The sequence below is a fragment of the Cebus imitator genome, unplaced genomic scaffold, assembly GCF_001604975.1.
Source record: "Cebus imitator isolate Cc_AM_T3 unplaced genomic scaffold, Cebus_imitator-1.0 Scaffold128, whole genome shotgun sequence".
In the NCBI taxonomy this organism is placed as follows: domain Eukaryota; kingdom Metazoa; phylum Chordata; class Mammalia; order Primates; family Cebidae; genus Cebus; species Cebus imitator.
In genome coordinates, this window is record NW_016107443.1 from 4,142,666 (window position 1) to 4,168,226 (window position 25,561).

A 25,561-nucleotide genomic window follows, 5' to 3' on the forward strand; every position below is an offset into this window, starting at 1 on the left:
ATTACAGGCACGCGCCACCATGCCCAGCTAATTTTTTGTATTTTTAGTAGAGACGGGGTTTCACCATGTTGACCAGGATGGAGTCTTGCTCTGTCGCCCACGCCGGAGTGCAATGGCGCAATCTTGCCTCACTGCAACCTCTGCCTCCCAGCTTCAAGCTATTCTCCTGCCTCAGCCTCCCAAGTAGCTGGGATTACAGGCACCTGCCACCACACCTGGCTAATTTTTATATTTTTACTAGAGACGACGTTTCACCGTGTTGGCCAGGCTGGTCTCAAACTCCTGGCCTCCTGTGATCCACCTGCCTCAGCCTCCCAAAGTGCTGAGATTACAGGCATGAGCCACCATGCCCAGCTCATATTCCACTTTCTTCATGATTTTGTCATGTGTAAGTTTTAAAATACTATGATGGCCGTAACACATATTTTACATTTATTATTTCATACAGTTAGCATGAATGGATTTATTCTGACAAAAGCATTAGCTTCCTGACCTTCGTAAAGCCACTCTACTAATTGTTTAAGCTCATTTGCTCTTCAGTTCATTTAACTAATATTTATTGAGTGCTTTGTATTTTCTAGGATTTGTCTACCTGATGTGGGTGGTAGGTGGGGGTGGAGGGAAAAAGATAAGAAGACAGAGATGAGTAGAGCATGGTACCTGCCTCAGAGGGATTCAGAATAAAATAGTTATGCAGTTTCAGACTGATCATAGAATGCTGAGAGAGCAGGATTGAGACTTTGGAGGAGGTGTGAAACTATACAGAGTTGAGCAGGAAAGACTAGATAAATAAGTAGGAAGAGTTTGTTAAGCATATTTCTGAGATTCATCTTTCCTGGATCTTGGCCAGATTTTTTTTTTAACTTTTCTGACCATGAATTAAAAGTCATTGAGATTTTTTTATACTGTTCAATTCAGTCTGATGGTTGTAATCAGGAGGTTCTCAGATTAATATTGTTTAGAAACTATCAATTTTTTGTAGGTATGGTAAATCAAATAATAGAAACAGTATAACCATAACTTTAACAAATATTTTGGCATATAGTTCTTATATGGAATATAGGTGTGTTGTATGTAAATGTGTTTTCCTTTCATCTGAATTTCTTTGTACAGATTTTGCAGAATAAAATGCCAGTTACTTTCTTCTACTGTTTCTTTTATTTTTCCTTTTAAAAAAATTATTACAAAAGGTGATTTGTATGTTGCTTACAACATGTATTTACCACAACTATGTTTCTTTTTTTGCTTCCAGTGTAAAACTCTTTCTGGAGTCTGTGACCACATCATATCCCTGTCATCCGATCCTCTGGTTTCACAGTCTGCTCACCTGGAAGTGATTCAGCTGGCAAACATCAAACCAAGCGAAGGGCTGGTAAGAGATGCCATGTTTATCAAAACCACCGTCCATCAGTAGACAGCTAATGATGTGGCCAAAGCAGCCTCTGAATGTGGGAATCTATGAATTTCAACAGACACTGAACATTTTGGTATTTTTTTTCCTAGAGGAGTTATGGTAGTGGAAGTTTGTGATGCATGATAAGAAGTTTTATGAAGATAAATGAAAATGAAGGAGAATTGAAAATGGTGACTTCTGAATTAATTTAATTTGGTAATCATTTAGCTTCGATTACATTCTTTCACCCCCTCACCAAAGTTCCTTAGGTTTAAAGGAAGTTTAAGAGTTTTATAATAAACACCACAATGTTACCTGCTCAGGAAAGTAGATGTTTTTGTTTACTTTGGTTTGTTCTGGTTTTAATAGTTATTCCTTCCCCTAGGGTGGGTTAGCTAGACAAAACTGATAATTCTTTATAACTCACATTCATTCTTAGAAGGGTAAGTAAGCAAGTGGATATTGCCAGCACTAGATGTCTATGAGTTGTAGTTTTTAATTATGTAATAATAAATATAATCATGTTCTATATTTTGTTCACCTGATTAAAAAATGTATCGGTTCTAGATATAACCCAGGAGAGATTTTTTAAAAAATAAGTTTGTAGAAAGAAAGCATATAAAATTTGATATTGAGACAAAAAGCAAGAAACTGGCTACAGAATATCTTAACTACTACATAACTATTACATGTTAGTTTAGTGCTATAGTGTTTCCACTTTTTCCCTGTACCTGAATTTACCAATTAATGGTATTTTGAAAAATAGAAATCTTAGCAACTAGCATTAATAATTGAATTCAGATAATATATTCTGTAAGATCTCTAAGCAAGTTTAACTTTTCCTGTGGCTTTTCTTTTTCATACACCTATATAACTGTTCAGAAGGCAAGGCCTTTATTGACTACCACTGATTTTTCAGTTTGAGGCCATCTATCCTAGACAGTAAGTTTTCTCCGAATATGTGGGAAATTAATTCTGGTTATCTGTAGTTCCTAGTGCTGTTGTGGCTTTTATGGGTGTTTACCTGGGAAGAAATATGATGAAAATCAGCATATCAGACATAGCATGCCATCATTGTAACCTGTAAGTGTTATATCTAACATTGATTACATTTATGAACTTCTTTTAAGTAATACTTACAATCTAAAATTATTTTATTCCTTTTAGTTACCTGTACAAAGTCCAGTTTTATTTTAAAAAACACTTCAATCTATAGCATTAAAGATTGTCATTTCTATTATTTCCCCTTTTAGTAATTATAAGGTAAAGAAAGTCCCCTAAGCATGATTTTTTCGAGTGAAAAATAATTAACTAGTATAACATCGTATTAAACTAGAAGTCAGAACACCCAGATACAAATCACTTACATCAACTATAACTATGAGAGTGATCTTAAAGAGGTGGGAAAGTAAATTTAACCACCTTGGCCTTGATCTAGTCATGTGAGTCGGGGAGAGGAGTACATCGTCTTTAAAGCTCCTTCTGGCTCTTAGTCTGTGGTTCTAAAAAGAAAAAAAATCTGATTTTTTTTTCCCTCTAGTTTCCACTGAAATCATTGGGAGAAATAGCCTTGTGAAGTAAGTCAAAACAATGCTAATTAATGGACTTTATGAAATCTTGATTTTTTTTTTTTTTTTTTTTTTGAGACGCAGTCTTGCTCTGTTGCCGAGGCTGGAGTGCAGTGGTGCAATCTTGGCTCGCTGCAATTTCCACCTCCTGGGTTCAAGTGATTCTCCTGCCTCAGCCTCCTGAATAGCTGGGACTACAGGCGCGTGCCACCATGCCCGGCTAATTTTTTCTGTTTTTAGTAGAGACGGGGTTTCACCCTGATAGCCAGGATGGTCTGGATCTTCTTACCTCGTGATCCGTCTGCCTTGGCCTCCCAAAGTGCTGGGATCACAGGTGTGAGCTACTTCGCCTGGTCGAAATCTTGATTTTTTTTAAAGGAAGGTATATCCCTGGACAGGTCCTTTATTGTTTTCATTTGAAAGAGGTAGATCTGGGAACTTAAAATGCTAAGAACCAGATTCAGTTAAATAATCTGAGAAAGAGCTAGAAGAGAAAAGAAACGAGTGCCCACTATTTGCCAGGTATTTTCCTCACAACTCTATAGAGTAGGTATTAATTTTCTCATTTTGCAACTGAGAAAATAAAATCGCACATATTCACCAGTTTGCTCTATATCACATATAGGTAATAAATAATAGAGGCAGGGTTTAAGTCCAGGTAATCTAAATGAAGTGCATCTGAACGAAGCTTTTTTTATTATTCCACATTCAAATTTTGACTTTCTAAAGAGATGTTTGAGAAGCTTAGGAGGATGACTTTAAAACTGGAATTATTTAGAGAAATTTGTTTTTAAAGGACAATGGGCAGCACTTCACTGAGAAGTGAAAGAAAGGAAAAGAAAAACCTAAAATGTTGAATATTAATACAAAGAGTTAAGTATAAAACTATTTTTTGTGATTCATATCTAAGGGGAAGTACTAAACAGAATTTACATGGCTTATTCAAGATATCATTTTAAAACTCAGTCATGTTTAAGTAAGTTTAATCAGTCACATTTGAAGTAAATCAATTTTAAGATTTTGATTTAGGATTTTGGTAATTGGCTATCGTAAATGTCTAAATGGTAAATGAAGGAAAGAAATAGGAAGAGATGGGAGAATACCAAGATTTAATAAAATTTAATTAGCTTAGAAATATCTGCAGAAGGTGTTCTGCCAATTTTAGGACAGAACATCTCTCATAGGCAAAAGGTTTGATTTGTTCGCCTGCTGATAAACTGTATACATCATTTATCATCTTTTAATTAATCAAGTCTCCTAGAGTTTCTTAGGTTTGATAGTCCTAAAGTTTTGTAAGGACTGGTGAGAAACAACCTTAGTTATGATTGAACCCTATGAAACTTTCTTCTAAAATGATTCTAAATAACAATAATTAGCAGAAAATTAAAGGAAGGAAAATGAGAGCTATTGAAACAACAAAGCTGGATCAGAGCCAAAACACAAGCTGAATAGAAAAGAAGGGACTGGGGTCGTCCTTGGGGAAACCTCTTGGCCTCGAGGAGTTCTTTTTCTATTTAGGTACTTGGACCATCACCAAGTATGCCTTATTCTACCAACTTAACTGAGAGGTTGCTTTGGCTCCTGTTGGTTAACCAACATTTGGAGACAGAGAAAAGCAAATGTCATTTTGGCAACCTGAGCAGGAGAGAGGGAGCTGTGCAAGTCAGCTCTAGAATTAATTAATGGGTTTTTAAAAAGAGAGAGAGAAAAGGAGGAATGAAATTTTTGATGAAATGGAAAGCCATATTTGTCATAATTCCAGAAAAGAAGACATTTGAATGACATGTCCTCCTGCTGTTTGGCCCTTTCTCAGAAGTGAACAACAAATCAGATGTATCTCTGTGGACCCCTTCTTATTCAGAAGATGATTAATTTGAAAGTCATCCAAGCAACTTATTTCTTCTCTTTCTTTTGGTGCCTGACTTTTGGCCATTTTTCTCATTACTACTATGAGAGGGAGATTTCAAAAAATGAAGAAGTCAGTTTTGATTATTAAAAACAGTTACAACATGGTTTATTAAATTTAGAAATGAAAATATTACATAAAACAAAATACCTTTATTCTTGTGGCATTTTAAAATATGTTTTATTTCTATCCTGTTGCTTATGACTATGAAAAGTTTCTAGAATTAAACTTTATGTCTGTATCTAGATCCGTCTCTAAGCATTTGACATTTTTATTCATCTGAAAAAAATTAGCTTTAATATGAATTCTATAATGTTGTCATGATGAGATCCTCTTCCTATAACTACTAGATACTGTCTTTAGCTTACAATTGTCAGTTAGGTTCCTGGTATATGTAATAATTTTACACAGATAAATTTAGAGTCATAGCTATGCTATTTCCATGACTTTTTTTAATCCCAATAACTACAGTGTCTTTTCTAAACATTTTTCTTTAAATATTAGGCTTTCTTTATGACTCCTCATTTATAGAATCATTTAGAACTCTTGTCAAACACCTTTAATTCATAGTCAATAGTGCACAGTATTGAAAGATAAGTGGAGAAAAATATAATCAACTTCTGCTTATAGTTGTCAAGATGTTGACGGCTGTTGTGAGACCTCAGTTCTTAGTTTAAAAGAACTTAAACAAGAAACACACAGCAAAGGAGATGTAGCATAAGCAATTTATTGCAAAGGAAAAAGAATATTGTGAAAGTTAGGTGCAGAATAGACAGTACACTCTGAGAGAGATTCAAGATGGGCTGCTCATAAGGGGGAAACCACCAAGACTAGCACTAGGAAGACTCCCTTTATGGGAGTCTTACATGATTATTTATAAGGGGGTGGAAAGAGCTGTTACTAGTAAGCATGTTCTGGGTGGTCCTCTGGGTGCACGTATGCAGTAGCTGTACATGCCTGTTCATACGTTGCATGTCTCATTAGCATCTTAAATCTCCACCCAGGGGTATTTGAGCAAACGGTCAGTTTGCGGACAGGTAAAATCAAAATGCACATGCTCCCTTCAGCGGAAATTTCCTAGCTGTGCTTGAATGAGCTTGACTACAATGTGTATGCTGGGGCTTATTGTGTTAACCATATATTCTCCACAGTTGCCAAATTTCAAGGACATGTTAATTCCTTGACTACCTATCCTACCTCAAAGAGAGATAGGTAATTGAAATGAATTTGTAAAATAGTAATTCCAGTTATTCTTTTAACTACATTTCACATACTACATGTTTGCTAAAGTGATCTTAGTCTTTTAGAACAGATGTTAAAAAGTGAATGTTTGACTTTAATATCTACAGTCACGAAATATTCTAATAAGAAAAGTTAAGGTGTATAACACTCCTCACTGTAAATAAATCCATAATTCAGGAGCCTAGTGGTTGAAAGTGTGGACTCTGGAGTCAGACTGCCTGGGCTTAAAACTTGGTTTCACCACCTTGGGCAGACTCCTCAGCCTCTCTCTGCCTCAGTTTCCTTATCTCTAAAACAGAGATAATGATAGTTTCCACCTCATAGACTATTGTGAAATAAGTGTAAGACACTTAAAACAATCCCTGACACAATGTAAGAAGTAGATATTAATGATGGTGATAGATAATGATGGATGATAATTTTTTTCTGTGTCTGAACAGTATATGTTGTTTTGTTCACTTTTTCTACTTTATCTTCTCACAACCCTTATATGTCAAAAACTAAAAATTGGCTGGGTGTGGTGGCTCACGTCTGTAATCCCAGCACTGTGAGAGGCTGAGGTGGGCGGATCACTAGAGGTCAGGAGTTCTAGACCAGCCTGGGCAACATGGTAAAACCCTGTCTCCTCTAAAAATACAAAACTTTGCTGGGCACTATGGCAAGTGCCTGTAATCCCAGCTACTCGGGAGGCTGAGGCAGGAAACTCACTTGAACCCGGGAGGCAAAAGTTGCAGTGAGCCGAGATCATGCCACTGCCCTCCAGCCAGGGTGACAAGAGTGAAACTCAGTCTCAAACAAACAAACAAAAACTAAAAATGTACTCTCTAGCGCTTACAAATATGCAGTCATGCTTCATTTAATGATGGGATTCCATTCTGAGAAATGTGTCCTTAGGTGATTTCATTCTTATGTGAACATCATAGAGTATACTTACACAAATCTAGATATTACAGCCTACTACACACCTAGGCTAGATGATAGAGCCTATTGCTCCTAGTCTACAAACCTGTATAGCATGTTATTGTACTGAATACTGTAGGCAATTGTAACACAGTAGTAAGTATCTGTGTATCTAAACATATCTAAACATGGAAAAGGTACAAAAAATACCATTATATAATCACATGGGACCACCATCGTATATATGGTTCATTATTAACCAAATTGTTATTATGTGGCGCATAACTGTATTTTAAGATCCTTTATTAATCTTATATGATCTTGTTAATTCCTGAATGAAAAATATTTGCAAAGATCTTGTCCTCTTCTAAGTTCTAAAATAATACCATCATATTTATCTCCCAGTAAATAATAGGGTAAATGTAAGCTTCAAAGTAAGTATGTTACATGCCTGTCACCAGTGTAAGGCTGAATATTACCATGTTGTCATAGCCAAGAACTACTGGCCAATCCATTAATTAAATTATATCTGTACTTTTGTTAAGGTTATTTATTTTATATAAAGTGATAAACATTCATTTGGTTTCATATTAGAGATCCAGCTCAGCCACTTTTGGAACTGATAACATTTTAGACATATGGTATTACTGAAATGACTTTTTAGAATTAAAACCTACACAGTGATTTCTCAGTAGTTCCATACCATGAAATTTACTACTTATTTTTCTAATCTCTTTTCAGTGAAAACACATGTATTTTCAGGTATCTAAATATATAATTAACAAAGGTATAGGAAATTAACATTGTAGCAGTTGCTTCATAAAAGTACTAAATGTGTGCTTTTTCTGAAATGGTATTGTTGGTTATTATTAAATCTGTATTTAAGATTTGAAGTTAATTAAAATTCGTATTTTTATGTATGAAGTCAATATTTTGAAATGGAAGCACTTTTATAGGTAAAATTTGGGTAGTTTTTCCTAAAAAATGAATTTAAAGTAACAGAATCTTCCTTGGAGGGGACAGAAATTAATTAACTGAATCATCTAGTTTGTTCCGATTTACTTATTTAATATTTAAAATGTGAATCCTTTATTGTGATATTTTTTTCTTTAAAGATCCATCACTATCTGTAATTTAAAGTTTCCCTTTGCCCTTAAAGCTTGTACAATTTCAGGATTTTTGTATAATTTTTAAACTTTAATGAAGCTTTTTCTAAAAATGGTTCTATTTAATTGGAAAGTGAAATCTTGTTCTTTTTACTGGGGGAAGGGATTGCTACAGATACATACTACCTTTTAATTATTGATGTAGAAATGATTGGATATAATTATTAAAACTTTATGAATAAGAAAGGTGGAAAATACAGGATACTACAAAATAGAAGGAGAAAATTTATGTAAATTATATTTTATCACTCTTCTCGCTCCAGTTATAATTGAAGTATCTCATTAGAGAACTGCTTTCTATTGTATAATGTATATCAAATATAACAAATTAATAACATACCAATATTTAATTTCCCACTGTAACTTTTATTTTGCCACAGAATAAGTAGTATGGGTTTTTGTAGGGAGTGAGAGATGTTCTTTCTTAGGAATATTGAATTACCATGCTGCATTTTGAGTCTCATAGGCAATTCATTTAGCAAGTAGTTATTTAATTGAGTATAGGCTTCTTCAGACAAACTTTAGAAACCAGAATGTTCAGATAGTAATTTCTCACCAGTTTAAAGATAGCATCTGTCTTCATGGATTTATTTCTGGGGCATGTGGCAGTTTTAATTTGATAGAGTAATTTTTTATATAAACGAGGTTATAATGTACTTGAAAATTCTCCAATTGCTTCACTTTCTTTTCTGATGCTGTCTTTGTCTTAGGGTATGTATATTAAATCTACATATGATGGCCTCCATGTAATTACTGGAACCACAGAAAATGTAAGTATTTTAATCTTTCAAATTTTTATGTGTGTTTTTCTCTTTTATTGCTAACAACTTACATATCTCACATGATTGAGGCTAACAGCTAAGGATAAGGACATAAACAGATAGTAGATACAATTTAAAAGAGATACTGAGTTAGTAGCATTGGTTCTGTTAGAATTTAATTTTTTTGTTGTTGTTTAGAATAGCTATTTACTTAAAGTAAATCAGGTATTTTCAGCCAGAGATTTGTCTATGTTCTGATTCATGACAAGTTACTGTGACATCTGAAAGAATTCATTTCCATCTGTCAAATGATTTGGTTATTTTAAGAAACTAAACTCATATGAGAAATCAATTCAGATAAGTCAGGTTTTCTGAATACTTCCAGTATAATTCAGCTTAATTCAGTGGAGGGGCAGCATGGTATAGCTGAGTGGTTTTCACAGTGTTATTCCTGGACAGCAGCATTAGCCTCCCGTGACAATGTGATGTATATGCCGACTGTCAGGCCCCATCCTAGACCTACTAAATCAGAAATTCTGGAGACCAGCTTATTTCTTAGTAAGAGATTCTATTTTAACAAGTGATTCTGAGGCATAGTTGCGAACCACCATAAGCAGTGGGTCAGAAGTCCACATGCCTACGTCCTGCAACCAGTTCTGTATCTTACTGGCAGTGTAATTTTGGGCAAGACATTTAACCTCTCATTGCTTCAGTTTCTTTGACTATAATTGGAAACAAATTATCTGCACTACATACCTCCCTAGGTTGTAATAAAAATTAAATAAGCTAAGAAAAGCCATGCTGTAGAGAATTATCTGTGTTATGGAAAGAGAAGTATGAAGTGATCATACTGGTTATTATTAACATTATCGGTGTGATAGAGTTGAACAGCATAATACATCATTATTCTTGCATTTGGTTATTTCAAATTTCTATTCTATTCTTACATAAGCAGATACTGAGCTTTGAATGTGTTTTTTTTTCTTTTAGACATTCTGACAATTACATGTTTATGCTGTGCTTCTTTAAAGAAGACTTAGATGGAATTAGTTTAATCTCAAATTATTACTGATCTGAACATTTTACCAGCATTTAATTTTTAAAAATCACCATGCTTTTCATCTAATTCACCTATTACTTTAATCACTTACTGATATTTTGCCCTGCTTCTCTTGGTTTCCTGTGAAAGGTGAAACACATACTATATATTTGCAGTTGGATTACAGTAGCAGCTTCACATGTGGTATTAAATACAAGCGTCATATAAGGGATCAAGAATATCAGTAACATCCATATTATGAAGATTTTAACAATTTTAAATGCAGCTAAGATGCTACAAACTATACTCTTGTCATTGATTGTCCATTCTGATGTATGTATTCATTCATTTATTCATTTGTTCATTTAACAAACCTCTGCTTCATGTCTGCTATGTTTCAGGCATGGTGCTAGGTATTAGAAGAATCTTAAACTAGTTTGGTGCCACCAAAGTGTGGAGAGCATGTGGGGGTTCATCTTTATAAACAGTAGTGTAATTTGCATGGATGGACAAAGGGAAGAATAGTAAATGCTGCCAAGTGAAATCAGAGAAGGAATCACAGAAATGGTTATTTTGAACTGTATCTTGAAGAATTGGTAGGAATGGATCTCCCTATATTGTCTGGGGTCTGTTAAAAAATGTTGAGGAGTATGCCTTGCTCATATTAGTAATGTTTGATAAATAGATAAGTGATCAAAAGAAAGATTGAGTCTGGGAGTAGTTCACATATGAACCATATATTAATAGTTCATTTCTGATTTTTTTTTAAAATATTTAATTATTTTTGGTAACCTCAGTCATTTATAATTAGGAGAGCTGTACTGAGTCTTAGTAAAGCTGCTCACTAGAGTGGATAAGTTATTTTACTTTGCTGTGCCCTAGTTTCTTAGTTTTCTTATATGTGAAATGACAGGTTTGAACAAAATCCTATCTCTAGGATCTCTTTTAAAACTAAAAGTCTATAATTTATATGACTTCTTTACTTACCTGTGCAAAATATTGTTTCAGTTTCTTTGAGTTTTATGTACTATCATTTTCTTCTACATAGTGAGTAGAGCCATTTGCTTGATATTTTTTCCATACTTTTTAAAAAAAAGATAACTTGGGAACCAAATACCACAGGAACCAACTATAGTTACAAAAATATTAATGATTAACAATCTTTTCAGAATTGTTACATGGTACTTGTCTGACTTGGTAATATGTCCCCCTCCTAAAGGTGCTGCGAGATGAACATGTTATATTATTGTTATAATGCTATTCTTAGAGTTTGTATTGTAGATTAATCTATACCCTTAATAATGTACTTGTGTTATTACTTCAGCAACTAGAACTCCCTGGTATGGTGTCTTATCTTGAATTATAGCCTATGACAACTAATTTTATTGTGAATTTTGAATATGTGTTGAATGGAGGTTAACATTGTTTCAAGACTTATATGTTTTCAAAATAATTGGAAATGAATAAAAAATAAACTAACTGGAAATCACTATTAAAGTATGTCCTACTCCAGGGTCTCAAAAGTAGCATTTTACTTTGCAGATTATATTACCATATTATTCTTTAGCTTTCAGTGGATAATAATGAATAGTATCACAGCATTTACGGTTGTATTTGAAAGATAAACAAATACATTTTTTATATAGACAAATACATTCTTATAAAAATATATTTCTATATATTCAAAAGTTCAAAAGCATATTAAAATGCATGTAATCTATATTTAGTAGCTAACAGAAGAAAATGTATTTTAATTTCATTACTCAGACCTACAATAGAAAATTTCTATCTTAAACCTTATTTTAATTTCATAAAAATTCCTTAAAACTTGTCAGTATTAGCTTACCAAGTTGTTGGGTTTTTTTTGTTGTTTTGTTTGTTTTTGTTTTAAATCCCTTATGGGAATAAAAGGAAAAAGTGATAGATTGTTACATTCTATAAAAATATTGCCATTTTAGTTCATTTAGTTTGGTTTTATTGTCCAGTGTATTACATTATATGTAACAAGAAGTAACATCCTCTTATAAGTAGACACTTAGAATGTTATGTAATATGATTTGAGCTAATTGCTGTCCATCTTTTATTTTGCTAGATTATTCAGAATTGGTGTTGTTGATAAAATAAATTAGCAGTTTAATTATCAAAGCTTTGATGCTGATCACATTCATGTACTGGAAAATATTGATTTGTTGAAGTTAATGTTAATTATTTATATTAAATGAAAAAGATCAAAATACAAAAAGATATAATTTTTTGAAATGTAGTTTTGAAGCAGTTACCCACTAGAGACTAGGAGAGTTGCCTGTATAAAATTTACAAAGGTTAATACCAATTATCATTTTTTCATAATGCTCTGAGAAATGTGTTATTCTTTTATAAAAACTATCTGTATATTATTTTGCATTTCTGTTTGTTGTCATTAGCTATGCAAAAAAATGCAAACTTTTTTTATTAATTTTTTCTTTATGTATTAATTTAACTCGCTCAAAAGTTAAAAACAATGTATTAAATACTAGTAACCATTTTATTAGTTTAATTCCTTGAAAATTTTAATTAATTTTTAAATCTAATTTATGGAGATGAACTTTTTGTAGTGTTTCCAGAGAGAGGAAATGACTGATAAAATTTATACTCTTTATCATTTCTTTTATGTTAAATTCAGTCACCTGCAGATCGGTGCAAGAAAATCCATGCTGGGGATGAAGTGATTCAAGTTAATCATCAGACTGTGGTATGTATAATTACCTTAAGAGTCAGTGGGAGGAACTAATTTTGATTTGTTAAGGCTTTAGAAGAATGCCAATGAAATGAAATTCCTGTTTATAATATATTGAACAGCCTTTTGAAAAAATAACTGAATATTTATTCTTCTTAATTATTTGATGAAATGTAAAGCATTGTTTTAAAAGAACATGAAGAGTATTGGTGGTTGAGGTTAGCAATACATTTCTATATGGACAAGTACTGGATAATAGTACATATTCCATGAGCTGGAATAACAATTTTGGAATAGTAATTAAAGTGACAGTGTGTATAAATTCAACTTTTCTTGGTACAACTTTTAAAAGTTTCACTTTATAAATTATTGAAATACCTAATAGATGTTTTATAACAGCATACATGCATTTGTCTACTTTAACATTGATTTGTTCATTAAAGTGTCTGGTGGTTTTGGGGGGAGTATTTAAAATGTAGATCTTTGAAAATGTTTAAATTTTTAGTAGCTGAATTAGCTTTTTTTCCTAAAAGAGGACAACAGTTTAGTTTTAGAAAATGTTCTTGCCCTATGAACCTCACAAATCCCTTTGTTATCTGCCCTTAAAAATCTACAGTAGGCACAGAATCCCACTGTTATAAAAAATGACAATGAGATTCTGTACCTACTGTAGATTTTTAAGGGTTATTTTTCTTAATCTTATATTTAGAAAATGAAAATTATATGCTTTTCATTTTGGACTATTTTATATGTCTCAGTTAATTCAATTCGTTCCACTCTCTCTGCCAAAATAAAGCGTATTTGTTATCTTAAAAAGTTAAAATAATCTAAAATTATTAATATCATAACTCATTTGAAAAAAATGCAGATTTTTTATTAGTATTCTACTCCTATCTCACTAACTCATCAGAGTGAGTAATTATTTCCTGTTACGCAATTTAACTAAATTTGCTTTTGTATGTCCTAGTGATGGAAGAAATTTTGTGAAAAACCTGATTTTTCTCAGTGATTCTAATCATAAGGCAAATGACATTTCAATTTTGGTTTTGAACAATTTGAGAAGTTTGTGATATTTTGGAAAGGTTCCTAAACACTGATAATTAAAGCCATGGTGTCTTTTCAGTAAGTTCATTATCTAAGTGAAGTAAAAGTCTGTAAAAGTTTTCAAAATTAAATGCGTGGGTGTACCTTTGACACTGAATAGTAGAGTGTTGGTAGTAGACAAAGCCTTTCCACACTATGACAGTTTTGATGGCTTTCTTTTCTGATTACTAGAAACTGTACAAAGTGGTTGTACTGACTGAAGTTTCATGTCCCTTAGATGAGGATTTGGACAGTGGGGTAAAGCAGCTGCTTCAGTAGACTAGCAGCTTTTTCCTCTTCTGATGTTCATGCTGCTTCCATTTCTGCAATGTGACCTTAACAAACATGACAGCTGTTGAATAATTTCAGCATGCATTTCCAGGTGGTCAACTCTAAGAAGATAGAAATTAGTATCTAATAAAAATAAACTTATTTAAAGGATCTCATTTGTGCAACAAAGATACTGATGTTTATAAAATGAATATGAAAGGCTTTAAAAGTCTACAAATAAACTAATAAAATCCATGTGGATTGGTGACCTTTAAATACACCTAGAATGTGTAAATGCATCTTTACATCACAGGAATATTCTAAAATATTGAAAACTACACAGAATGATGTTTGAGGAAACTTGGTTCCAGCTCTTGCTCTGAAATTGACTTATGGCTTTAAGTGAGTCATGGTAACTGTGCATCTATTTGCCTTTTTATAAAGATAATAATGATAGCTAACACTTACTGTGTTCTTACAGTGTGCCAAGCATCATGTTCAGTATTTTACATATTTTATTTCATTTAGTCCCTACAATAATCCTGCAAATAAGGTATATGTAGAAATTGAGACTCAGAATAATGATTCAACTCACCCAAAACTCAAAGCTGTTTGACTCTAAGGCCCATGTTCTTACTTCAATTTTATTATACTGCCTCCCAAAACTCAAAAATTATGTAACTGTCCAACAAAAGAGGAAGAATCCTAGGCAAATCTCAGGATTCAATGAAAGATTAAGTAGGATCAAGGGTAAGAGAAGAAGAAAAGAAGTGAGACTTCATATAACTGAGTGAGTCAGCTGAACTGAAATAGGGTTAAAACTTAACTTTACTGCCACTTCCTCACTCTACTTCTTTCACACAGATAAGTAAGATATGTAAAACACCTATCATAATGCCAGGCACACATTAGGAGCTCAATAACAATTAACTTTCCTACCTCCGTTCTTCTCTTTTACCTGCTACAACAGTTGGACAATTGGAATCCTCTTTCTTGGCAGACTGCTACTACAGCCAACAAATTGATTTTGGGATATAATGGAGACAGGATAATATGTTGAATTTCATGAAAGTAGCCTTGTTTAATAATGTGATCAGTTGCCAGATTTTTTTGTGTGTGTTCAAGTAGAGGCATATTTGGGCAAAATGGATGCATTTCACTAAATGTAGCTGACTCTGCCCTCTTTCTTGCTGTTGCCTGTATTGTGATCTGTACAGTGCTTTTAATCTCTTATTAGGCAATATACAGAGGTGGTGAAATAGAAATTATCTTAATTGAAGCAAGTATAAATTATTTATAGTCCGCAATTATCCCTTCTCTCTCTACATTACCATAGGGTATGCTTATGATATAATAGTTACATTAAAGTATGACCTAATAAATTTGAAATACATAATTAATATTCTCTAATCTATTAATTGACTAGAATAGTAAGATTGCCAGTATTGTTCTATGCCAATTTAGACTCAATAACGAAAAAAAAATGTTAAATCTTAAATATTTTGGATGATTCTAACCCAGTTAGTATCTGTCTGTAATTCTGAAATTTCCTATGACTACAGGTAGTAATGTAAAATATAAAATCTGATATTTTTTCTTTACTTAAGATAAATAAAAAATTATTTTAAATATTTCCCTAAGAGTCTGAGAAAGTTGAATAAATCAGATGAATTCAAATACTATTTTTTTAATTGCTAGTATGGTATATTTTCAAGATGTCTAATTAGATGTCTATGTTTCTAGTTTGCTCCTTTTTTAAAAAAAAGTACTTTCTTATGTGAAATGAAACTGGAAGTTGTATGTCCTTTTTCGTGTTGCTATATTCTTTATTATAAGTGGCTTTGAAATTTTTCAAATTAACATACTTCTGTGGCTGAGAAACTGTGGCTGCCAGGTAGGAAGAAGAAAAAATTATGAACATCCAAGCAAGGCAGACTGATTTCTTATTACATGTCTTCCCACATGTCTTCCCCATCATTGAAGACCCAACTCCTCAAAGGCTGCTGGAATCTCCCAAGATTTTTTCTACTTCATCTTCCACTACATCCCTCTCTCTGGGAGATACCTCGGCATAGTTTGAAGCAGCAACTTTGCCCTCATGATGCACTTTTAACACATTTTTTAAGCTGATGAAATTATTTATAGTTATTAAAAATATTGGGGCATATTTATAATCTGTTCAATTTCATGTTAATACTGTTTTTGGTGTGCAAGGTTTCTAAAGATTCTATCCATGCTAAAAACAGTCTCTTAGGAATATCACTTGAAAAGAGTGGCATATATGATGGTTGAATCTATTAATAATATTTGGAAATTTTTCCTCTTATTTTGTGTAAATATTAAAGCATATTTACTGTTATTTTGAAAGGTATTCTGGAGCCTGACAACTACATTATGGCAAGAAATGGTTCAATAGATGAGGCTATAAAGGATACTGAAATGGAAAATAACCAGGTTGGGATAGTCAAAAAGAAGATAAAATGCAGCAAATAGGATATTCTACATTTATTAGTGAGAGATGGAAGATAAGTACTATAAGCTAGTGGTTTTTGTTACCCCTAAAATGATAAACGTTGTTGAGAAAGACTAGGGATGGCAGAGAGAGTGGGAGGAGGGAACAGATTGAAGGATTATCTCGAAACTTCATCTAACTTCATTTATGTGTCTCCCTTACTCTCACTCTTATATCTTGTTTTGGACTCTGTCCTCACTGTTGTTCCTTCAACCCCAGAACGACAGGAAAGTATTGTTCAAAGGAGAAGCCAACATAATCAGAACGGATGGACAGTTTGGTAACTCCTTGAAGTTCATCTCTCCTTTTCCCTCCCTCTCACTTTACCTCCTTCCCTGGACTTCAGCAGAAATGAATGAGTCATTGAGTGGAATCAATACCATGATGCTGTCTAACAGCAGATGTGCTTTCACTTTTTAAATTTGCTAAATTGTTGTCTTTACTTTTTTGTTTTCTTCTAATTCTATTTTATTTCCTTTAGCATTCTCATCTCTTCTCATTTAACTATTTCTCCTCTACTCTTCATCTCATTAAGTTTTCTTTATTCTTGCCTATTTTCTTCCGTGCTGCTTTCTCAAAGGAGAAAGTATTTGTCATATAATTCCATATACCTAAGATATTGAAAACTGAGACCACAAGGGGCAGTGTTTCTGGTGTACCCCACATCTTATTCCTGTAAACACACATTTTGCTGGACTACAGAGATTAATTATGTTAGCATGATATTTAACTATTGCCTAATAAATAATGGGTTCTTATAATGGTCTAAAATAACTATGTTCAGATTCTAAAAAATTGGTATTCTAAAATAGAACAAGTGAATCATTCTCTTTTGGAAGGGGGAAAAATTATGAAGAGACCTTTACCACAAATTAAAGGAAACAATGCATCAATGATTTCAGTTACTCATAAGAATATTTTATTTCAGATTCTACCTTATATAGTAGTTTATGAGAACTTCATAGATTGTTTCTCTTTTATTTCACATTGAACATTATGGATTTGATGAGAATGTGTGGAAAATGGTTTTGAAGTGATACATATTGATATAAACTGTATTTTTATTTTGTACAGAGAAATCAATTTATTACTTTATTGTTCAATATAATTCATAATTTTACTATTAAACTAAAATTTATTATCTTAAGTTCTTATATAAAGGAGATAAATCACATGATGCTTCAATAATAGTTACTTCCTGTTAACCAATTTATTTTCTCTGCAGATCTCTGCATCCTGACTTGTTTCTTTCTAATTTGTGCAGTTCTTAAGGGCTTCACCAGAAGAGTAATTGCTTTTTTAAAATGGTTACTGTTTCATTTTTATGAACAAACTTTATCTTTCAGTGTCAACATGTGGTTACTATGTTCTAGTTATTTTACATGGAATTTTTAGTTTCCTTATAAGTTTATTTTATATGTTTAAAATATATCTATTGGCTGAAGTTCTCACCTACTCTGGCTTATCAACTTATTAAGCGTGTGACTCATTCACAAATCAGTGTCAACCTCATTTCCCCACTCCCCTTTTTTTAACCTCTTTCAGAAAAGCAAGAGTCTGCCAATCACAATTGCCCAATCCACTTCCTTTTCATAGGAGTAGGCAATCAGTGGATAACTTTTAACTGCCTGATAAAAGATTATCATATGAAAGGGAAACACTGTAGAACCACCATATAATAAGAAATTCAATATAATTTCTTAATTCTATTGAATTAAGCATTAATCTTAAGGTTTTTTTAGGTTATTTAGCCCTAAGTCTCAAGGATAGGTTTCATCTACTAAATTAAAATTCTGATTGGCATGGTAGCTCAAACTGCAGGTAATATAGCCACTCCTTACTTTTATATTTCCTCTCACACTGTCCCTTCTACATCTTATTATTATCCTAATAATGGACAATAAAGTATTTAAAAGTTGGAAAAGTGGCATATAGAGTTCACTATGGTCCCATTTGGAGCTGACACTGAGTTTCCTTTTTTGTCTGGGTTGCTGGAGTTTTGGTAAAGTGATTTCTAAAGATAACTTCCACAGTGAAAATACTTACAGCCATTACAGAAGTTTTTTGTTGTTGTTTTTGTTTTTTTACTAAAAATTCTATTAATAAAGATTTAGGATGATGCTTTTAGCTATATATATATACACATATATGTCCTTTAGTTTTGTGTTTTGATAAACACATGCATATATTGTAGTATTGCTAATATTTTCAAATAAGCATATTTTTGTTACATGTCTGCTAGTAAATGACACTATAAAAATCATTTATAGCAACTTCGTACATTTTTAAGCATATTACTTTTTGAATACTAGGGTTTGAGTTGCTTTTAATTACTTTTGTCATTTAGGTTCCTGAATTAAATTTAAGCATGAATTTTTTATAAGTATAGATTTTCCTAAAAATTTTTATAAATTGAAGTTTTGACATTTTAGCTAAGGATGCTTCATTTTACCCTTTAGCTTTGGTGACTGGGAGCCTTTTCTTTTTATTTCAAAATACATATATTTCTAGTGTCTTTGTAAGAACAGAAATGAAATATAGGAAGGAATGGCTGAAATTTAATAACTTAATAACCTATGCAAATATCTTCATAAAAAATTAGTTAAAAGCCTGTATTGTGGCTGAGGGCAGTGGCTTATGCCTATAATTCCAGCACTTTGGGAAGCCAAGGCAAGTCTCAAGATTGCTTGAGGCCACAAGCTCAAGACCAGCCTGAGCAACATAGCAAGACCACATCTCTACAGAAAATTTTTAAAAATTAGCCAGGTGTGGCAGCATGTGTTGGTAGTTCAAGCTACTCAGGAGGCTGAAGCAGAAAGATCACTTGAGCCCAGAAGTTCAAGGCTGCAGAGTGCTATGATGTGCCACTGCACTCCAGCCTAGGCAACCGAGTGAGACCCTGTCTCAAAAAAGGAAAAACCTATATTATTATGGTTATTTTAAAATATGTTACTGCTCTTTTGGGGACTGAGGTTCTGCAGTATGATCAGAGGTTTACATTACAGCTTTACCTTTCACTACAATGTGATTGTCTTCCTCCTTTTTTCTCTTTAGCAAAAGCTTTCAGACCCATTCAGTTTTATGTTTTGGTGAAGTAAAAGGACATTGTGAATAATACTGAAATAAAAACAAAATTAGCTTTGATTTAGTTTTCTTTAGTGTATATGAATGAAAACCTTGAAGCCTCCAAAACAAGCCTTTAGCCTTGAAAGACCACAACATTACCAAATACCATATTGGAAGGGGAGAAGGGAAAGAGAGCTGTATGTTCAAGATGCTGAACTATACCTACAGCTTTAGAATCAGGTTATCACCAAAGTCAAGACTCCAACTATACAAAGTCCACAGTTAATTTAAGTGAAAGGCTAATGGAGACAGTGCAAGTAGCAGGGTATGAAAAATCACCACCTTTGTTGAAAATTATGTGGGTGATTCATAAAACTTACATGAAAAATTAATATCAGTATTTTTATTCTTCCATGAACTTCATTATATCACTACTTTCTTTCTCCCGTGAACTTCATTATGAGTCAATCAAGAAACTTTGATTTAGCTCTCAGAACTTCTTGATTATGTGGGGAAAAGATTCCAAGGGAAAAAAGGTACTAGGTTCTTGTAGTGTTTGAGTTGGCTCTCTCTTGCACTCCCTATCCATCTTTAGCTGCAAGAAACTATGTTATCTGTTAGTGCTTTATTTTTAAATACTATATATTTATACATACACATTATATATGCACACATACTACATTCATAATTATGAAATTCACATGAAAATATTAAGTATTAAAACAAATAAATGTAAATTCAGATTTTGAGCTACTCAACATTGTCTAAGTTTTACGTTGAAATTAAGCCATGTTAAAAAGCCAAATGCCTTGACATACTCTTATTTCACTGGACAAATGCCATTTAAAGTTCAGGAGGATGTGAGATGAAGAATGGCTCACTCAATGATTAAGATATAAAATTGCGGGCTTTTTTTTGCTCTAATGAAAATAAAATCTTTCCCATATTTCTTCTTTTTAAATGTTTGTTCCTTTTATCATTTTCCAAGATTCTCTCTGCTAATCATGTTTATTAAAATATCAGTACTAAAGTTTTATTTAAAATAAGTAAACTTTGGAACATTTCTAAATACTCTGAGTTACCTATTTAAGTTACTCTAAGTTAGGGTTAAAAATTACTTATTTTGCATAGTTCCTTAACCACGCCATACACATTAGCTTATATTCCTTTGTACCTGAACCATGAGTAATTCATTTCTATTCAGTGAATGAATAACTGTGAATGAGCAAAATTAAGATATCTCCAATGTAGTAAACTTTAATATTGTAAGACTTTTTTTAATTAATATTTCATGGAAGAAAATTAGGTGAATGTGGATTTTGTAGATTGGTACTCATTACTTAACAGTTTTAGGATCTTTGAAAGGTATTGTATGTCAAAATTCATTATTTCTGAAATGTTTATAACAGCATGCTATTTCCTTCACATAGATTGTTTTGCCGGAGAAAGAGGTAGTCATTGGTATAAAATGTTTATTATATACTTCAGTATCTTTTTAGTAACACAAAGAAACAGAACATTATAATAAATATGTCAACACCAAAACATTTGGCAAAGACAGAGCGTCATTAGCTGCAGCATGATGGCTTGTGTATTGAATTAAGTCTCTCCAGTGCTCTTAAAAAGAGCAGGAGGATGTTTGGGTTTAGCATCAGTCATATTATCAGACATTCATATAGGCATACTTCTAGTCTCTAAAATTTCCTTTGGGAAAAGGTATCATTTCTACATTACAACCTGTGAGTAATAATGTGTGTATACACAAGAGTGTGTGTAAACATTGATAATGAATCTGTTTCTTTGTCTTGTGTAGGGTAATAACTTTGAAAATATTTTAAGAAATGTTCTATCTTCCTGCCTGTGGGTATAAAGATGCTCTCTTGCAACTTCAAATATAGCCATGAAAAAGGTAAAGAAGGTCTGGGTTGATAGGCTTAAATTCTTATCTTTATGTTTTTTGGTAACTGGCTACTTGGGACCATAGAGTAGAAATTATATTTTCATATGTTAGTCAAATAATTCACCAGCTGTTATTTGGAAAGCAGACCAGGGCAAGTTCTAAAGGGGCCAGAGACAACTTCTTCCCTCTGTGTACTGAGGGGAAAAGAAGCCTATCATCTCTTCAGCACCAACCCCAAAGCCTCTTGTGCACCTAATCCAGGCAACCAATTTTCCAGGACCTGCCCACTTATGTTGTCCTTCACAAAGGAACACCTGCTGTCTGCTTCAGCCTGATCAAAACAATTACAAGCCCCATCCACAAGAAAGCAGAACCTCTGGCTTTTAGCACTTGGGATTCCTTAATAACCTACTTGGGAAATTTTACTCCTGTTTGTGTTGTGCATAAAATACATTTTAATGTACATGTTGGGGATTATATATAAATTAGTAAGCTATATTACTTGCCATTGCTTGTAGACACTGACTTCTGCTACCTTGGATAATGAGGAAGATAATAGTAGTTCAGTATATGTGAAAAACATTAGCTAATAATAAGATATTTTATGTAAAAATGCATATGATGGTTTTTTTAAAGGTTCATTTTTAGCCCATGAAATTAATGTGAATGAATTACTCTATTAAAATATTGATAACACACTACAAAATATTTTTCTGGAAAAAAACACCTTCATAACAGTGTTTATATAATACGTATGATAAAGTATAAAAATTTTCTAGGACAAATAGAATCTATGCCCACGGTTCCATTTCTTGTCTTATGACTTTAGGTCTGGAATATTCAAGATAGCAATATTATTTTTTTCAAAGGTTCATTTATAAGGAGAAAGTTTATTTGAAAATTTGGGGTACAGAATGTCTATTACAGCTTAAGTATCAAGTATTTTACTTTTTTGGATGAGAGGTCATTTAATCTTTTATATGATAAATTTTTAAGTATATTACATTTAAAGGATATTTTAATACTACATCTTGGTTTTATGTACAAAACTAAACCCTCCTTTGGAGTTTCAAGGCCCTTTATTGTTTCTGAAACATTTACCTCATCATGTCACCATATCAGCTCACTAGTCAAGTTATACAGTATGCTGTGAGATTGACATAAGAAAAATATGGTTTCAGCTGTAAGAAGAGGCTTTAGGATGGGTACTACATGTAAGATGAACCTTTATAGATAGGTAAGATTTTATAAGTGAGAAAAATTACGAGAGGGAAGAGTGCTTTTGCAGAGATATAGCTAAACAGAAAAGCACAGTGTTGGAGGGAAATGTATATTACTCAACCAACTCTTTTAATTACCAACTTTTTAAAAGCCTTTTATAATCATCTGAACTCTGTGTGTTTCTCCTGCCTCATTACTCCTTCCCTTGTTCTGTCATCTATGTATACTGAACTATAGAAAGTTGCTCAACTAGTGATACTTTGCCTCAGAGCTTTGTTTACCCCTTCAACCTCCACATCTGCTTTGCCTGTCCAACTCTTAAGGAATTTGGCTTAAACTTATTGAAAACCTCCCTTAGACCCTCAAGAATGGGGTAGGTACCCCTGTTGGGGACTCCTATTGTACCCTGTATTCAGCCTATTGAGGCACTTAACTTACTTTATTGTAAATGTTCCTTAATGAGGCACAGTCTGCTCTGCGTTCACCATTGTATTCATACTGCATGGAAGACACACAATAAATGCGTATGAGTTATATCTAATGTTAAAACCATATGAAGCACCTAAACTGATGTAGACATGGGCAAGTCATTGCCTTCAAGGAGCTCGTAATCTATTACAGAAGTTCTCGAATTGTGGTTCTTAGACCAGTAACATCAGCCTCACTTGGAAATTTGTATTAGGAAATAAAAGGTAGAAGGGAGGAATTCTCAGGCCCTACTCCAGAATGACTGGATCAAAAACTCTGGGAGTTAAAACTCAGCATTCTTTTAACAATCCTTCAAGATGATTCTAACACATGCTAGAGTTTGAGAACCACATTGAAGAAAAGTAATCCCAGAAAAAGCTATAATCAACCATATTGACAAAGAACCTGTTTGAGGATTGGTTATTGGTTCCTTAGTTAGGCCTTTGGAGAGCTATTAAAGGTTTTGAATCATAGAAAACTTTTACACTTTAGCAGCATTTTGGAGCTGCAAAAGACTAGAAGCAGAAAGACAGGTTAGGATTCTGTTTTAAGTTTAACGGTAGGTATCCAAGCCAGAACTAAGGCAGTGAGAAGAGCCATTAGTTGCCAGGATCTATTTGTTAGGACACATACATGGATTAAAAAGAAGAGAAAAGTCATAGGTGATTCCAAACTCCAAACTTTAGAGGACGATAGGGAACTTTGTTTTCTGGTGAATGAAAGTAAAGAGACAATGAGTTTGATTTTTAAACTGTTCCGTTCATGTGAGCTCCCAGTGGATATTCCAGGGAAGATACTGTGCTTTAGAATTGAAAAGACGTTAATGTAAGTTCTGGCTTCACTACTTACTATTTTTGTAATCTTGGCAGAGAAAACAATCTCTTTTTGCTTCAGTTTCTACACACGTAAATTGGGCTTAATAGTTTATCTCATTAGTCTTTTGTAAGAATGAAAATACAAATAATAAGAATATAACATAGATGTGAAGAATCTAGCACAGTGAATTGTTGATGCTTGCAATTATTCAGTAGCTATTAACGTGGATGAACTAAACAGTAGAGAATATGACTAGAGTTATTGATAGGAGGCAGGAATGGTAGAAAGATTTGGGAATCCTGCAGGAAGTTGTTAGTGAAAGCTTTTGAAAAAGAAGAGATTATTGTAAGAAGACAGCATGAAATATTGAAAAGGTGTGTAACACTTAGCCTAGAAGAAACAGGTACACTTTTTGGCAGGGAAGAAGAAGAAAAGATGGAAGACAGGCAGAGATGTAACATGACCATGTTATTTTACTCAAGCTAATCTTTATCATCTATATTCATGTCCCTATCCACTCTGTGTTTTAGACTTGGAATGTCTTGTGACTGAAAGTTATCTAATCATTTGGCCTATGCAAGGTATTGAAACATCTCTTGATATAGGTCTGTTTCACAAGTCAGCCAATTTCTTTTTTGGATATCTTTGACTATTAGAATATTTTTCTTCTCTGGATGAGGTGGCTCATGCCTATAATCCCAGCACTTTGGGAGTCCAAGATAGAAAGATTGCTTGAACCCAGGAATTAGAGCCCAGCCCTGGCAACATAGTGAGACCCCCATCTCGATAAAAATAAAAATTAGCCAGTCACAGTAATGTACACCTGTAGTTCCAGCTACTCTGCAGACTGAGGTGGGAAGATTGCTTGAGCCTGGGAGGTCAAAGCTGCAGTGAGCCATGGTGGTGCCACTGCACTCCAGCCTGGGCAACAGAATAAAGCCCTGTCTCCAAAAATAAAAAGTTTTTCTTTAAATTTTGCACCTTATTTAATTTCCTCCCATATTAGCAGCTTACACTCATATTAGTAACCACTAGGGCCTCTACTTCTTCTTTCAAAACTCTTTCTACTGCCTAGTACATACGTTCATTGCAGCCAGTGGAGAGTGGAGAGTACTTTACAACCATTCTACATATTACTGTTATATCTTTACATGGTTTCTAATTTAAGCTGCACACACTGTATATTTTTAAACTGTAACCAGAAACTTAAAATGAAGAAAGGGCAAACTAACCTAGAAAAATGATTAACGGCTGGACACAGTGGCTGACGCCTGTAATCCCAGCACTTTGGGAAGCCAAGACAGGTGGATCACCTGAGGTCAGGAGTTTGAGACCAGACTGACCAACATGGAGAAACCCCGTCTCTATTGAAAATACAAAATTTGCTGGGTGTGGTGGTGCCTGCCTGTAATCCCAGTTACTCAGGAGGCTGAGACAGGAGAATTGCTTGTACTCAGGAGGCGGAAGTTGCAGTGAGCTGCGATCGCGCCATTGCACTCCAGCCTGGGCATCAAGAGTGAAACTCCATCTCAAA

At 33.4% G+C, this 25,561-nt stretch overlaps 1 protein-coding gene across 4 annotated transcripts in view; it reads left to right on the plus strand.

Moving 5' to 3' along the window:
* Positions 1-25,561, plus strand: part of CNKSR2 (connector enhancer of kinase suppressor of Ras 2) — a 291,896-nt gene that overhangs the window by 125,928 nt on the left and 140,407 nt on the right. For all 4 annotated transcript variants that reach the window (XM_017540689.2, XM_037742810.1, XM_037742811.1 and 1 more), the window contains exons 6-8: positions 1,253-1,372; positions 8,886-8,945; positions 12,638-12,706. In XM_017540689.2, the coding sequence (XP_017396178.1) occupies positions 1,253-1,372; positions 8,886-8,945; positions 12,638-12,706 (249 nt within the window). The remainder of the gene's footprint in view (positions 1-1,252; positions 1,373-8,885; positions 8,946-12,637; positions 12,707-25,561) is intronic.